We start from the raw sequence: 13,224 nt of genomic DNA, 5'->3' as shown, positions 1-13,224 counted from the left end.
TCACTCACACAGCTCACTCACATACCCTCACTCACACACCCTCACTCACACACCCTCACTCACACACCCTCACTCACACACCCTCACTCACACACCCTCACTCACACACCCTCACTCACACACCCTCACTCACATACCCTCACTCACACACCCTCACTCACACACTCACACTCACACACCCTCACTCACACTCCCTCACTCACACACACTCACTCACACACCCTCACTCACACACCATCACTCAAACACTCTCACTCACACACCCTCACTCACACACCCTCACTCACACACTCACACTCACACACCCTCACTCACACACCCTCACTCACACAGCTCACTCACATACCCTCACTCACACACCCTCACTCACACACCCTCACTCACACACCCTCACTCACACACCCTCACTCACACACCATCACTCAAACACTCTCACTCACACACCCTCACTCACACACCCTCACTCACACACTCACACTCACACACCCTCACTCACACACTCTCACTCACACACCCTCACTCACACACCCTCACTCACACACCCTCACTCACACACCCTCACTCACACATCCTCACTCACATACCCTCACTCACACACCCTCACTCACACACTCACACTCACACACCCTCACTCACACTCCCTCACTCACACACCCTCACTCACATATCCTCACTCACACACCCTCACTCACACACCCTCACTCACACACCCTCACTCACACACCCTCACTCACACACCCTCACTCACTCACCCTCACTCACCCTCACTCACCCACCCTCACTCACACACCCTCACTCACACACCCTCACTCACACACCCTCACTCACACACCCTCACTCACACACCCACACAGACACCCTCACTCACACACCCTCACTCACACACCCTCACTCACACACCCTCACTCACACACCCTCACACACACCCTCACACACACCCTCACACACACCCTCACTCACACACCCTCACTCACACACCCTCACTCACACACCCTAACTGGACTGTAACGTACACAGCTCAGTTAGCTGGATTGTGACGTACACAGCTCAGTTAGCTGGATTGTGATGTACACAGCTCAGTTAGCTGGATTGTGACGTACACAGCTCAGTTAGCTGGATTGTGATGTACACAGCTCTGCTAGCTGGATTGTGACGTACACAGCTCAGTTAGCTGGATTGTGATGTACACAGCTCTGCTAGCTGGATTGTGACGTCCACAGCTCAGTGAGCTGGACTGTGGCGTACACAGCTCAGTTAGCTGGATTGTGACGTACACAGCTCAGTTAGCTGGATTGTGACGCACACAGCTCAGTTAGCTGGATTGTGACGTACACAGCTCAGTTAGCTGGATTGTGACGTACACAGCTCAGTTAGCTGGATTGTGACGTACACAGCTCAGTTAGCTGGATTGTGACGTACACAGCTCTGTTAGCTGGATTGTGACGTACACAGCTCAGTTAGCTGGATTGTGACGTACACAGCTCAGTTCGCTGGAGTGTGACGTACACAGCTCAGTTAGCTGGATTGTGACGTACACAGCTCAGTTAGCTGGATTGTGACGTACACAGCTCAGTTAGCTGGATTGTGACGTACACAGCTCAGTTAGCTGGATTGTGACGTACACAGCTCAGTTAGCTGGATTGTGACGTACACAGCTCAGCTAGCTGGATTGTGACGTACACAGCTCAGTTAGCTGGATTGTGACATACACAGCTCAGATAGCTGGATTGTGACGTACACAGCTCAGATAGCTGCATTGTGACGTACACAGCTCAGCTAGCTGGATTGTGACGTACAGAGCTCAGTTAGCTGGATTGTGACATACACAGCTCAGATAGCTGGATTGTGATGTACACAGCTCAGATAGCTGGATTGTGACGTACACAGCTCAGTTAGCTGGATTGTGACGTACACAGCTCAGTTAGCTGGATTGTCACGTACACAGCTCAGTTAGCTGGATTGTGACGTACACAGCTCAGTTAGCTGGATTGTGACGTAGACAGCTCAGTTAGCTGGATTCTGACGTACACAGCTCAGTTAGCTGGATTGTGGCGTACACAGCTCAGTTAGCTGGATTGTGACGTAGACAGCTCAGTTAGCTGGATTCTGACGTACACAGCTCAGTTAGCTGGATTGTGATGTACACAGCTCAGTTAGCTGGATTGTGATGTACACAGCTCAGTGAGCTGAATTGTGACGTACACAGCTCAGCTAGCTGGATTGTGACGTACACAGCTCAGTTAGCTGGATTGTGATGTACACAGCTCAGTGAGCTGAATTGTGACGTACACAGCTCAGTTAGCTGGATTGTGATGTACACAGCTCAGTGAGCTGGATTGTGATGTACACAGCTCAGTTAGCTGGATTGTGACGTACACAGCTCAGTTAGCTGGATTGTGATGTACACAGCTCAGTGAGCTGGATTGTGACGTACACAGCTCAGTTAGCTGGATTGTGACATACACAGCTCAGTGAGCTGGATTGTGACGTACACAGCTCAGTTAGCTGGATTGTGATGTACACAGCTCAGTTAGCTGGATTGTGACGTACACAGCTCAGTTAGCTGGAGTGTGACGTACACAGCTCAGTTAGCTGAATTGTGAGGTACACAGCTCAGTTAGCTGGATTGTGACGTACACAGCTCAGTGAGCTGGATTGTGATGTACACAGCTCAGTTAGCCGGATTGTGACGTACACAGCTCAGTTAGCTGGATTGTGACGTACACAGCTCAGTTAGCCGGATTGTGACGTACACAGCTCAGTTAGCTGGATTGTGATGTACACAGCTCAGTTAGCTGGATTGTGACGTACACAGCTCAGTTAGCTGGATTGTGACGTACACAGCTCAGTTCGCTGGATTGTGACGTACACAGCTCAGTTAGCTGGATTGTGACGTACACAGCTCAGTTAGCTGGAGTGTGACGTACACAGCTCAGTTAGCTGGATTGTGATGTACACAGCTCAGTGAGCTGGATTGTGATGTACACAGCTCAGTTAGCTGGATTGTGACGTACACAGCTCAGTTAGCTGAATTGTGACGTACACAGCTCAGTTAGCTGGATTGTGACGTACACAGCTCAGTTAGCTGAATTGTGAGGTACACAGCTCAGTTAGCTGGATTGTGATGTACACAGCTCAGTTAGCTGGATTGTGACGTACACAGCTCAGTGAGCTGGATTGTGACGTACACAGCTCAGTTAGCTGGATTGTGACGTACACAGCTCAGTGAGCTGGATTGTGATGTACACAGCTCAGTTAGCTGGATTGTGACGTACACGGCTCAGTTAGCTGGATTGTGACGTACACAGCTCAGTTAGCTGGATTGTGACGTACACAGCTCAGTTAGCTGGATTGTGACGTACACAGCTCAGCTAGCTGGATTGTGACGTACACAGCTCAGTTAGCTGGATTGTGACGTAGACAGCTCAGTTAGCTGGATTGTGACATACACAGCTCAGTGAGCTGGATTGGGACGTACACAGCTCAGTGAGCTGGATTCTGACGTACACAGCTCAGTTAGCTGGATTGTGGCGTACACAGCTCAGTTAGCTGGATTGTGACGTACACGGCTCAGTTAGCTGGATTGTGACGTACACAGCTCAGTTAGCTGGATTGTGATGTACACAGCTCAGTTAGCTGGATTGTGATGTACACAGCTCAGTTCGCTGGATTGTGACGTACACAGCTCAGTTAGCTGGATTGTGACGTACACAGCTCTGTTAGCTGGATTGTGACGTACACAGCTCAGTTAGCTGGATTGTGACGTACAGAGCTCAGTTAGCTGGATTGTGACGTACACAGCTCAGTTAGCTGGATTGTGACGTAGACAGCTCAGTTAGCTGGATTGTGACGTACACAGCTCAGCTAGCTGGATTGTGACGTACACAGCTCAGTTAGCTGGACTGTGACGTACACAGCTCAGTGAGCTGGATTGTGACGTACACAGCTCAGTTAGCTGGATTGTGACATACACAGCTCAGTTAGCTGGATTGTGACGTACACAGCTCAGTGAGCTGGATTGTGGCGTACACAGCTCAGTTAGCTGGATTGTGACGTACACAGCTCTGTTAGCTGGATTGTGACGTACACAGCTCAGTTAGCTGGATTGTGACATACACAGCTCAGATAGCTGGATTGTGTTGTACACAGCTCAGATAGCTGGATTGTGACGTACACAGCTCAGCTAGCTGGATTGTGACGTACACAGCTCAGTTAGCTGGATTGTGATGTACACAGCTCAGTGAGCTGAATTGTGACGTACACAGCTCAGTTAGCTGGATTGTGATGTACACAGCTCAGATAGCTGGATTGTGACATACACAGCTCAGATAGCTGGATTGTGACGTACACAGCTCAGATAGCTGCATTGTGACGTACACAGCTCAGTGAGCTGGATTGTGGCGTACACAGCTCAGTTAGCTGGATTGTGACGTACACAGCTCTGTTAGCTGGATTGTGACGTACACAGCTCAGTTAGCTGGATTGTGACATACACAGCTCAGATAGCTGGATTGTGATGTACACAGCTCAGATAGCTGGATTGTGACGTACACAGCTCAGTTAGCTGGATTGTGACGTACACAGCTCAGTTAGCTGGATTGTGACGTACACAGCTCAGTTAGCTGGATTGTGACGTACACAGCTCAGTTAGCTGGATTGTGACGTAGACAGCTCAGTTAGCTGGATTCTGACGTACACAGCTCAGTTAGCTGGATTGTGGCGTACACAGCTCAGTTAGCTGGATTGTGACGTACACAGCTCAGTTAGCTGGATTGTGATGTACACAGCTCAGTTAGCTGGATTGTGATGTACACAGCTCAGTGAGCTGAATTGTGACGTACACAGCTCAGCTAGCTGGATTGTGACGTACACAGCTCAGTTAGCTGGATTGTGATGTACACAGCTCAGTGAGCTGAATTGTGACGTACACAGCTCAGTTAGCTGGATTGTGATGTACACAGCTCAGTGAGCTGGATTGTGATGTACACAGCTCAGTTAGCTGGATTGTGACGTACACAGCTCAGTTAGCTGGATTGTGATGTACACAGCTCAGTGAGCTGGATTGTGACGTACACAGCTCAGTTAGCTGGATTGTGACATACACAGCTCAGTGAGCTGGATTGTGACGTACACAGCTCAGTTAGCTGGATTGTGACGTACACAGCTCAGTTAGCTGGAGTGTGACGTACACAGCTCAGTTAGCTGAATTGTGACGTACACAGCTCAGTTAGCTGGATTGTGACGTGCACAGCTCAGTTCGCTGGACTGTGACGTACACAGCTCAGTTAGCTGAATTGTGACGTACACAGCTCAGTTAGCTGGATTGTGACGTACACAGCTCAGTTAGCTGGATTGTGACGTACACAGCTCAGTTAGCTGGATTGTGACGTACACAGCTCAATTAGCTGGATTGTGACGTACACAGCTCAGTTAGCTGGATTGTGACGTACACAGCTCAGTTCGCTGGATTGTGACGTACACAGCTCAGTTAGCTGAATTGTGAGGTACACAGCTCAGTTAGCTGAATTGTGACGTACACAGCTCAGTGAGCTGGATTGTGACGTACACAGCTCAGTTAGCTGGATTGTGACGTACACAGCTCAGTCAGCTGGATTGTGACGTACACAGCTCAGTTAGCTGGACTGTGGCGTACACAGCTCAGTTAGCTGGATTGTGACGTACACAGCTCAGTTAGCTGGATTGTGACGTACACAGCTCAGTGAGCTGGATTGTGCCGTACACAGCTCAGTTAGCTGGATTGTGACGTACTCAGCTCAGTTAGGTGGACTGTGACGTACACAGCTCAGTTAGCTGGATTGTGACGTACACAGCTCAGTTAGCTGGATTGTCACGTGCACAGCTCAGTTCGCTGGATTGTGACGTACACAGCTCAGTTAGCTGGATTGTCATGTACACAGCTCAGTTAGCTGGATTGTGACGTACACGGCTCAGTTAGCTGGATTGTGACGTACACAGCCCAGTTAGCTGGATTGTGACGTACACAGCTCAGTTAGCTGGATTGTGAAGTACACAGCTCAGTTAGCTGGATTGTGATGTACACAGCTCAGTTAGCTGGATTGTGACGTACACAGCTCAGTTAGCTGGATTGTGATGTACACAGCTCAGTTAGCTGGATTGTGATGTACACAGCCCAGTTAGCTGAATTGTGACGTACACAGCTCAGTTAGCTGGATTGTGATGTACACAGCTCAGTTAGCTGGATTGTGACGTACACAGCGCAGTGAGCTGGATTGTGATGTACACAGCTCAGTTAGCTGGATTGTGACGTACACAGCTCAGTTAGCTGGATTGTGACGGACACGGCTCAGTTCGCTGAATTGTGACGTACACAGCTCAGATAGCTGGATTGTGAGGTACACAGCTCAGATAGCTGGATTGTGACGTACACAGCTCAGTGAGCTGGATTGTGACGTACACAGCTCAGTTAGCTGGATTGTGACGTACACAGCTCAGTTAGCTGGACTGTGACGTACACAGCTCAGTTAGCTGGATTGTGACGTACACTGCTCAGATAGCTGGATTGTGACGTACACAGCTCAGTTAGCTGGACTGTGACGTACACAGCTCAGTTCGCTGAATTGTGAGGTACACAGCTCAGATAGCTGGATTGTGACGTACACAGCTCAGTGAGCTGGATTGTGACGTACACAGCTCAGTTAGCTGGATTGTGACGTACACAGCTCAGTGAGCTGGATTCTGACGTGCACAGCTCAGTTAGCTGGATTGTGACGTACACAGCTCAGTTAGCTGGACTGTGACGTACACAGCTCAGTTAGCTGGATTGTGACGTACACAGCTCAGTTAGCTGGACTGTGACGTACACAGCTCAGTTAGCTGGATTGTGATGTACACAGCTCAGTTAGCTGGATTGTGACGTACACAGCTCAGTTAGCTGGATTGTGACGTACACTGCTCAGATAGCTGGATTGTGACGTGCACAGCTCAGATAGCTGGTTTGTGACGTACACAGCTCAGTTAGCTGGACTGTGACGTACACAGCTCAGTTAGCTGGATTGTGACGTACACAGCTCAGTTAGCTGGATTGTGACGTACACAGCTCAGTTAGCTGGACTGTGACGTACACAGCTCAGTTAGCTGGATTGTGACGTACACAGCTCAGTTAGCTGGACTGTGACGTACACAGCTCAGTTAGCTGGATTGTGATGTACACAGCTCAGTTAGCTGGATTGTGACGTACACAGCTCAGTTAGCTGGATTGTGACGTACACTGCTCAGATAGCTGGATTGTGACGTGCACAGCTCAGATAGCTGGTTTGTGACGTACACAGCTCAGTTAGCTGGACTGTGACGTACACAGCTCAGTTAGCTGGATTGTGACGTACACAGCTCAGTTAGCTGGATTGTGACGTACACAGCTCAGTTAGCTGGACTGTGACGTACACAGCTCAGTTAGCTGGATTGTGACATACACTGCTCAGATAGCTGGATTGTGACGTACACAGCTCAGTTAGCTGGACTGTGACGTACACCGCTCAGTTAGCTGGATTGTGACGTACAGAGCTCAGTGAGCTGGATTGTGACGTACACAGCTCAGTTAGCTGGATTGTGACGTACACAGCTCAGTTAGCTGGATTGTGACGTACACAGCTCAGTTAGCTGGATTGTGATGTACACAGCTCAGTTAGCTGATTGTGACGTACACAGCTCAGTTAGCTGGATTTTGACGTACACAGCTCAGTGAGCTGGATTGTGACGTACACAGCTCAGTTAGCTGGATTGTGACGTACACAGCTCAGTGAGCTGGATTGTGACGTACACAGCCCAGTTAGCTGGATTGTGACGTACAGAGCTCAGTTAGCTGGATTGTGACGTACACAGCTCAGTTAGCTGGATTGTGATGTACACAGCTCAGTTAGCTGGATTGTGACCTACGCAGCTCAGTTAGCTGGATTGTGACGTACAGAGCTCAGTTAGCTGGATTGTGACGTACACAGCTCAGTTAGCTGATTGTGACGTACACAGCTCAGTTAGCTGGATTGTGACGTACACAGCTCAGTGAGCTGGATTGTGATGTCCACAGCTCAGTTAGCTGGATTGTGACCTACGCAGCTCAGTTAGCTGGATTGTGACGTACACAGCTCAGTTAGCTGGGCGGCTGGTTCGTGATGGAAAGCGACCCCAACAGCGCGGGTTCAATTGCTGTATCGGCTGAGGTTCTCATGAAGACCACCATTCTCAAACTTGCCCCTCATCTGAGATGTGCTGACCCTCAGGTCAAATCACCACAAGTCAGCTCTGAAAAGGAGAGCAGTCTCTGTGATTATGGCGACATTTACATTTTATTTTACATGATGGCTGAAATAATGGGGAAAACCCTCTGCTCCTCTCATTCAATTCAATGAAAGTTACATCATTCAGGTGGCATCAAAATGCTATTTTTTGTCATGTGATAGAGATGGAGAGAGAGATGTGAGTTTCTATTGAGGGGCCATAGAGATGGTGATCCCCAAATGATAGACGCTGAAATGTGGATGTAACGTTTAATGAGAAAATATTCGGATAAACGCATGGTCACATTTTGAAGTGCTTGTTAACTTATACATCACAAATAACAGAGTCTAACTTGTTGAATGGACCATTCTCCCCCAGCGACACCGTCTCCGCCCACTCTCTACAGCCTGGTCTCCTGTCAGCAACACAACAGTGACGGCTCCGTGACCTTCGGCTGTTTGGCGATGGACTACTCCCCAGAAATCACCAGCCTTACCTGGAAGAAAGATGGGCAGCTGATCACCACTGGAGTTAAGAAATACCCGTCAGTGAGAAACAAGAAGGGAACCTACACCCTGAGCAGTCAGTTAACCATCACCGAGTCAGAGGGGGGATGCAGCGAAATCAGCTGTGAGGTTCGACACAGCGGCTCAGACAAGAGCATTGGAATGGAATGTAAGTGTTGTGGAATCTGTGAGAAACAGACGCTTTGATTACTTTATTTACATCTTTGGTCATAACACATTTATGGTTCTCTGCATAGTTCTGATTCCTGCGAGAAATAGTGACCACAGAGAAACTGTTAAAATACAATTAGTAATTTTATTGATTACATCTTCTTCAAGAAATGTCTAACTTGTGTTTCTTGAAGGTGGAGTCAACACTCCAAATGTTCTCCTCACCGTGAGTTCCAATGAAGAAATCTCAAGACAGAAATTTGCAACCATGGTCTGTTCAATCAACGATTTCCATCCAAAGTCAATGACGGTGAAGTGGCTGAAGAATGGACAAGCCATGGGTTCAGGATTTGTCACCTCGCCCCCCTGTGAAGTGAATGGGAACTTCTCGGCGAGCAGTCGGCTGACAGTCTCCGCTGGGGAATGGTTCAGCAAAGCGGTCTATACCTGCCAGGTCACTCATCAAGAGGTCACACAAAGTCAAAATATCACTGCGTCTGGTAAGAGACACAAACAGAGGAAACAATAAATCATCCTGCACTCTGATGTTAATCCAAATCAGGAATTTACTGAAGTTAGTGTAAAGCACAGAACAACTTCTAATTTACTGCCATGTAGTTTGTGTTTCATTCTGATGTAAGAGCTGCATGAGGGTTGCTTATCATTCACGATTTTATGAATATAGAAATAAATTTATCCCTATAATTTGAAGTAATTTAGTGAGTGAGGTGAATGAATGAAATGAAAATCGCTTATTGTCACAAGTAGGCTTCAAATGAAGTTACTGTGAAAAGCCCTTGGTCGCCACATTCCGGCGCCTGTTCGGGGAGGCTGGTATGGGAATTGGACCCGCGCTGGTGGCCTGTCTTGGTCTGCTTTAAAAGCCAGCGATTTAGCCCCGTGCTAAACCAGCCCCTGGTGGACTTGATACCAGCTTTATCCTGAGACGGCTGATTATATTTGAGAGTCAGTGGGTGTCTCAAACACTTAACTGATAACAGCTCCGGGGGAAAGCGTTGGAAAGTTCATCCAACCTATTTATGGATCAGCCTCCAGTACTTCGTTCCTGAGATCAGGAATGGAATACTTATATTGGGAATGCTGAAATACTGATTCGTTCGAACGATATCGGGGCTGACTGTATTTCACAATGAGAATAGTTTTCACAAACCAAACTGATTTTCCATTGCGTATAGAAGATTAAAGGCGGTCTTTAGAGGTTGATGTTTCGAAGTTGATTCATTCCCATTTAGAGTTCAGGCTGAATCCTGCTGTCCTGATTCTGAAGATCAAACTTGGGTTGATTTCCACTTTTTTCATTCGCAGATCCTTCCCTTTGCACTGATGCCTCAGTAACAATACTGCCACCACAAATAGAACAGGTCTTATTGGAGGCGACAGTAACCTTAACCTGCGTCATTTCGAATGCTCCTTATGGAGTCAACGTGTCCTGGAGTGAAGCGAAGAAGCCGCTGAAATCAGAGATTGCCGACCAGCCTGGGGCAGATACTGAAAGCGTGGTCAGCAAATTAAACATCTCGACACAAGCCTGGCTGAGTGGTGCTGTGTTTGACTGTGTGGCGAGCCATCAGGACCTGCCAACTCCTTTAAGAATTTCAATCCACAAAAAAATAGGTGGGTAGAGAGATTGAAGCAATAAGTGAGTCATTGTGTCTATTTCTAGTGTCAGTGCAGCGGTCAGTATTTAGCATTCAGGGTATTTATGGTCCATTCTGATTGGGAATTCCACTAACTAAATACTCTGGGCGATTAGCGTTTAAGGGGGAAATTGATATGCAGATGAACGAACAATGAATTGAAAGCAGTGATATTGGGTTTAGATGGAGCGAGACCATAGACCACAAGACTGAGGAACAGACGTTGGCCATTGGGCCCATCAACACCGGTCCAGCCTGCAGTGAGGTCATGACTGATCTGATGTGATAACCTTCAATTCCTCTTTCCCAACTTATCCCCATATCTCTTGACGCATTCACAGATTTAAAGTATGTCTCCCTCAACCTTGAACATACTGAACAACCCAGAATCTACAGCCCCCCGGGTTAAATAATTCCACAGCTTCCCTACTCTCTGAGAGAGGAAATTCCACCTCATCTCTGTCTGAAATGGGCGAACCCTCACTTTGTGATCATGCACGCTGGTCCTAGACGCTCCCACACGGGAAAACAACCCCTCAGCATCTATCCTAAGGAGCTCCCTGAGAATCTTTCATGTCTCAATTAGGTGGCCTTCATTCCTCTAAACTCCAATAAGTACAGCCCAGCCTACTTAACCTCAGCTCATAAGAAAATCCCTCCATACTCGGGATCAACCACGTGATCCTTCTCTGGACTGCCTTCAAAACCAATCTGTCTTCCTTAGATAAGGGCGCCGAGACTGTTCAAAGTATAACAGGTGCAGTCTAACTAATGCCTTGTATAGTTTTAGCCAGACTTCCCCATGTTTATATTCTATTCCCTTTGAAATAAATGTCAACATTCAATTTGTCTCCATATTACCTGCAGAACTTGCTTTGTGTGGTTTTTGCACGAGGACCCCCAATTCCCCCGTTACTTCAGAATTCTACAGTCTTTCTCCATCTGAATAATATTCCGTTATGTACTTCCTCCTACCAAAGTGTCTAACCTCACATTCTCGGTCCCTCTGTGTATTTTCTGTGATCCTCACCACTTGCCTTTCTACCTATTTTTTGTCATCTGCAAACGTGGGAATAGTACATACATTTATTAAACACAGTTTTGAAATCCATGTATATTACATCTACTGGCTCCCCTCTCTCTCGCCTTCTCGTTATCACCTCAAATAAGGGCAATAAATTTGTCAGCATGATTTACCCTTCACGAGGCCGCGCTGACTCTGTTGATTATATTGAGTATTTCTAAATGCTGAGCGATTGGATCCGTTATAATGGACTCGAACCGTTTCCCACTGACAGATGTTAAGGTCACTGGCCTATAGTTACCTGTTTTTGATTCCCTCCCTTTTCAATAAGGGTGTTACATTGGCAGTTTCCCAATCCTCTTGGGGTAAGGTGGGAGGAGCCTGGTGTGGAGCTTATACACCAGCACAGAACAGTCGGGCCGAATGGTCCGTTCCCCTGCTATCCACATTCTGAAACTTTCGAATCCAATATCCGTAAATTCTCAGGGAAAAGGATTGTGTCCACCTCAGCTCCGAGCTGGGAAACCGGACAGATCCCAAAGTGGAAAATGGAAACCTTTAAAATCCAACATAAAACACATTTCTCTCACATCTAACCCGCGGTTCCATTGTCTCCAGAATTCCCCATTTTATTGACATTTATTGTACATTTTCTGCAGATCCCAATCCGCGGGAACCGTCCGTCTCTGTCCTCCTGCCCTCGGCTGAAGACGTCTCCGCTCAGAGATTCGTCTCCCTCAGCTGCTTAGTGAGAGGTTTCTCCCCCCGAGAGATCTTCGTCAAGTGGACCGTCAATGACAAGCCGGTGAATGCCGGGAACTACAAGAACACCGAGGTGATGGCGGAGAACGGCAATAGCTCCTTCTTCATGTACAGCCTGTTATCCATTGCAGCGGAGGAGTGGGCCAGCGGCGCTTCTTACTCCTGTGTGGTGGGACATGAAGCCATCCCCTTGAAGATCATCAACAGAACGGTTGATAAATCCAGCGGTAAACCCAGTTTTGTGAACATTTCCCTCGCTCTGATGGACACCGTTAATTCATGTCAATGAGAATCTATCAATTGCATTTCGAACTAAATAAAAAAATTAAAAAGTTTTTTTTCCTCCAATTGTGATTTAAATGCACAGCCGCTTAATTAATGGAGCTTCCACTTTGCTGATATTAGATCTGTTCAATGAGACCCGGATTTCTACAGGTCTCAGCCCCAAGTCTCATACAACCAGAGCTCCCAGCTCAGATACACCCTGGGTTGGAGACAGAGTAAAATTCATTCATTGCAGGATTCACAAAATATATTCATTGACTTTCTTCCCGCTGAGGAGAAATCGGACACTTTCCCATTTCAGACAGACAAACACATCACATTTAGATCTCGGTGTTCCTGCTTCTCCCATTGCCCATCCCTTTAAAATTGATGTCAGCTTAAAATTGCTGCATCACACCCACTGGGAACTGAATTGATAATCAAACAGAAACAAGGACCAACAATCACCCATCACGGAGAGGGGAAAGAGAAATTGTTAATCCATTATATCTCCACCTTTCCTACAAAATCAGGAGGAGCCCCCAGTTAATCCACTGTCCCCTCACCTCCCCAACAGAGACAGGAG

The 13,224-nt window shown here is 47.6% G+C and overlaps 1 gene segment (V, D, J or C); it reads left to right on the top strand.

Annotated features, from left to right (window-relative positions):
* Positions 1 to 12,709, top strand: part of LOC140418799 (Ig heavy chain C region-like) — a 35,957-nt gene extending 23,248 nt beyond the window's left edge. The window contains 4 exon segments of the C gene segment in view: positions 8,632 to 8,928; positions 9,125 to 9,430; positions 10,257 to 10,565; positions 12,272 to 12,709. Coding sequence covers positions 8,632 to 8,928; positions 9,125 to 9,430; positions 10,257 to 10,565; positions 12,272 to 12,663 — 1,304 coding nt within the window.
* Positions 12,710 to 13,224: the final 515 nt, after the last annotated feature.

The sequence above is a fragment of the Scyliorhinus torazame genome, chromosome 5 (assembly GCF_047496885.1).
Source record: "Scyliorhinus torazame isolate Kashiwa2021f chromosome 5, sScyTor2.1, whole genome shotgun sequence".
Classification (NCBI taxonomy): Eukaryota; Metazoa; Chordata; class Chondrichthyes; order Carcharhiniformes; family Scyliorhinidae; genus Scyliorhinus; species Scyliorhinus torazame.
This window is presented reverse-complemented; position numbering and strand designations above follow the sequence as displayed.